The sequence below is a fragment of the Hipposideros armiger genome, unplaced genomic scaffold, assembly GCF_001890085.2.
Source record: "Hipposideros armiger isolate ML-2016 unplaced genomic scaffold, ASM189008v1 scaffold_176, whole genome shotgun sequence".
In the NCBI taxonomy this organism is placed as follows: domain Eukaryota; kingdom Metazoa; phylum Chordata; class Mammalia; order Chiroptera; family Hipposideridae; genus Hipposideros; species Hipposideros armiger.
In genome coordinates, this window is record NW_017731526.1 from 1337180 (window position 1) to 1339196 (window position 2017).

Consider the following 2017-nt stretch of genomic DNA (forward strand, 5'->3'; position numbering starts at 1 on the left):
CTTATGTAGATTGATAGGCATTCTGAGCATCAGGACAGATGGAACCTAGACCAGATATCATTGTTAACTATTTATTCATCCACCCAGTATTTATTAAGTGCCTACTAAGTGCTAACTTATTATTTTGGGCACTGGAGATAATACAGTGTGGGGGGCAGGTTCAGTCTCCGCCTTCCCAGAGTTTATAGTCCAAAGGGGGATAAACAACTTCCTTAAACCTGTTGGGAGAATTAAGGATATAATGGAAGCATGTGGTGGGGGCGCTAATGTAGGTGGAGCCGTTTTCCTCTTTCATGTAGTTGTTAGCCAGTTTGACTCAGATTTTTAGCATTCCTTTTATCATTCTCTTCTAAACCTTTTGCAGTAGCTCCTTTTTCCGTTGTACCCTCAAATCTTCTATCTTGAAAGAAATCAGTAAGTCCTCATTTGACCCCTCTGTCCATTCAGATTGCCATATAATTTCTTTTTTCTCATCTAACATCTTTGGATGTGTAACCTGGACTTCTTGCCATTGTATTTTTATTATCCTCTCATGTTCACAGTTATTTTACTCCAATGTCTATTTTTCACCACTCCACAGAAACTGTTGTCATAAATGACTTACTGACCAAATCTAATGGTTTCTTCTTTGTCCTCTTAAGGTTCATTCGCTATAGTTATCACTTTTTTATTCTCGAAATCTCCTCAATTATCTTTTTTTTTTATAGAATTGTATACTTGAAACCTACGTTATCTTTGTATAACACTGTTTTCTCTTGCTTCTCATACTACCTCTCTGCCAATTCCTCTGTCTTCTTTTCTGGTTTTGTTCCCTAACATATCCTAACTCTGAGTGTACCCTAAACAGTTATAACCTCTAGACTTAAGATGAACCAAATGCACTTGAGTGAACCACCTTCTCAAAATCAGCTAGGACCTTGTTATATGGAAGATAGGGGAGTATATAGAAAGGATGTGTGGAGTATGGTGAAGGCTGAGAAAAGTATTTCTTCAGAACAGAAAAGAAAGATTACCCAGCAGCACTGCGGACTTAGCTGAAGCAGGTAATCGTAAATTTTTGTGGTACCAAAAACTGGTGGATCAGATTGACCCAGGCATGAAAGCTTTCACTGAAAAGGCAAAGGAGCAATAGATTTGAGGCTTTTGCAAGATAGTACCTGAATATCCACACCGAGTAGGAAAAGAAGGGGACCCTTTAGAGGACTCATAGGTTGGGAAGAAGGAGGAGGCATATGGTGACTGGAGGACTTGGTTAGGTGCCACACCAGGGTAGTGGAGTAGGGGGAGCGAGAGAGGGAGATGGGTAGGAGGTTGCTGAGGTTATCGGGGTTGGGTTTGACCAGTGGAAATGCTGTATGACATGGTTCAGGGTTACTATGTCAGTGGGTTGCTGAACTGCAATTGAGGGGAAGGCTGGATATAGGAGATGAAGTGAACCTTGAGGCTGGAATGTGGGTGGGTGTTCCTCAGGGATATTGAAGTCACTTAGAATCAGACAGATGCTTGGTAAAGCTATGAATCCTGGGGCAGCTCACCCCAAATGCAGCAGTCAGCCACCATTTACAATTCATTGTCATCCTGATTTGATAGCTATTTCTTATTTAAAGCAAATATTCAAGTGTCAGGATCCTATACCTAATGCTCTAAACAAAAGTTATCTAAAGCTTAAATAACCTTTTGTTCAAATGTCAACATTGTGAACACCTGTTAAAATTTAGTCAAATACTGCAATTAATTTCATGTTTAATGAATGAAACTATTTGGGGTGAATGTTTAAGCCTCAGAGTTCCTTCAAAAATGGAAAAATGAAAGTATTTTAGTAGTTGGTAGAAAATCAGATTCTCGAGTTGGAGGGAAATTTTCTAACACTAATAAAGTTGTCATCTTACTGGATTTTTTTTTCTGTTATGTTAAAGAGAGTAGAGAAAGCCTCAGAATATGCAGTTTTGAAAGCATTTTCTGCTGGAAATTCAGATTTTTCCAGAAGGCTTTGGGGCCAAATCGTTGATTTGGAAAC

At 39.2% G+C, this 2017-nt stretch overlaps 2 protein-coding genes across 2 annotated transcripts in view; one reads left to right on the forward strand and one right to left on the reverse strand.

Moving 5' to 3' along the window:
* The window catches only part of QTRT2 (queuine tRNA-ribosyltransferase accessory subunit 2), a 49276-nt gene that overhangs the window by 25070 nt on the left and 22189 nt on the right, over positions 1-2017 (reverse strand). The window lies entirely within an intron of this gene.
* Positions 1908-2017, forward strand: part of CCDC191 (coiled-coil domain containing 191) — a 78098-nt gene continuing 77988 nt past the window's right edge. Inside the window, exon 1 of the mRNA XM_019652224.1 lies at positions 1908-2010. Coding sequence (XP_019507769.1) covers positions 1908-2010 — 103 coding nt within the window. The remainder of the gene's footprint in view (positions 2011-2017) is intronic.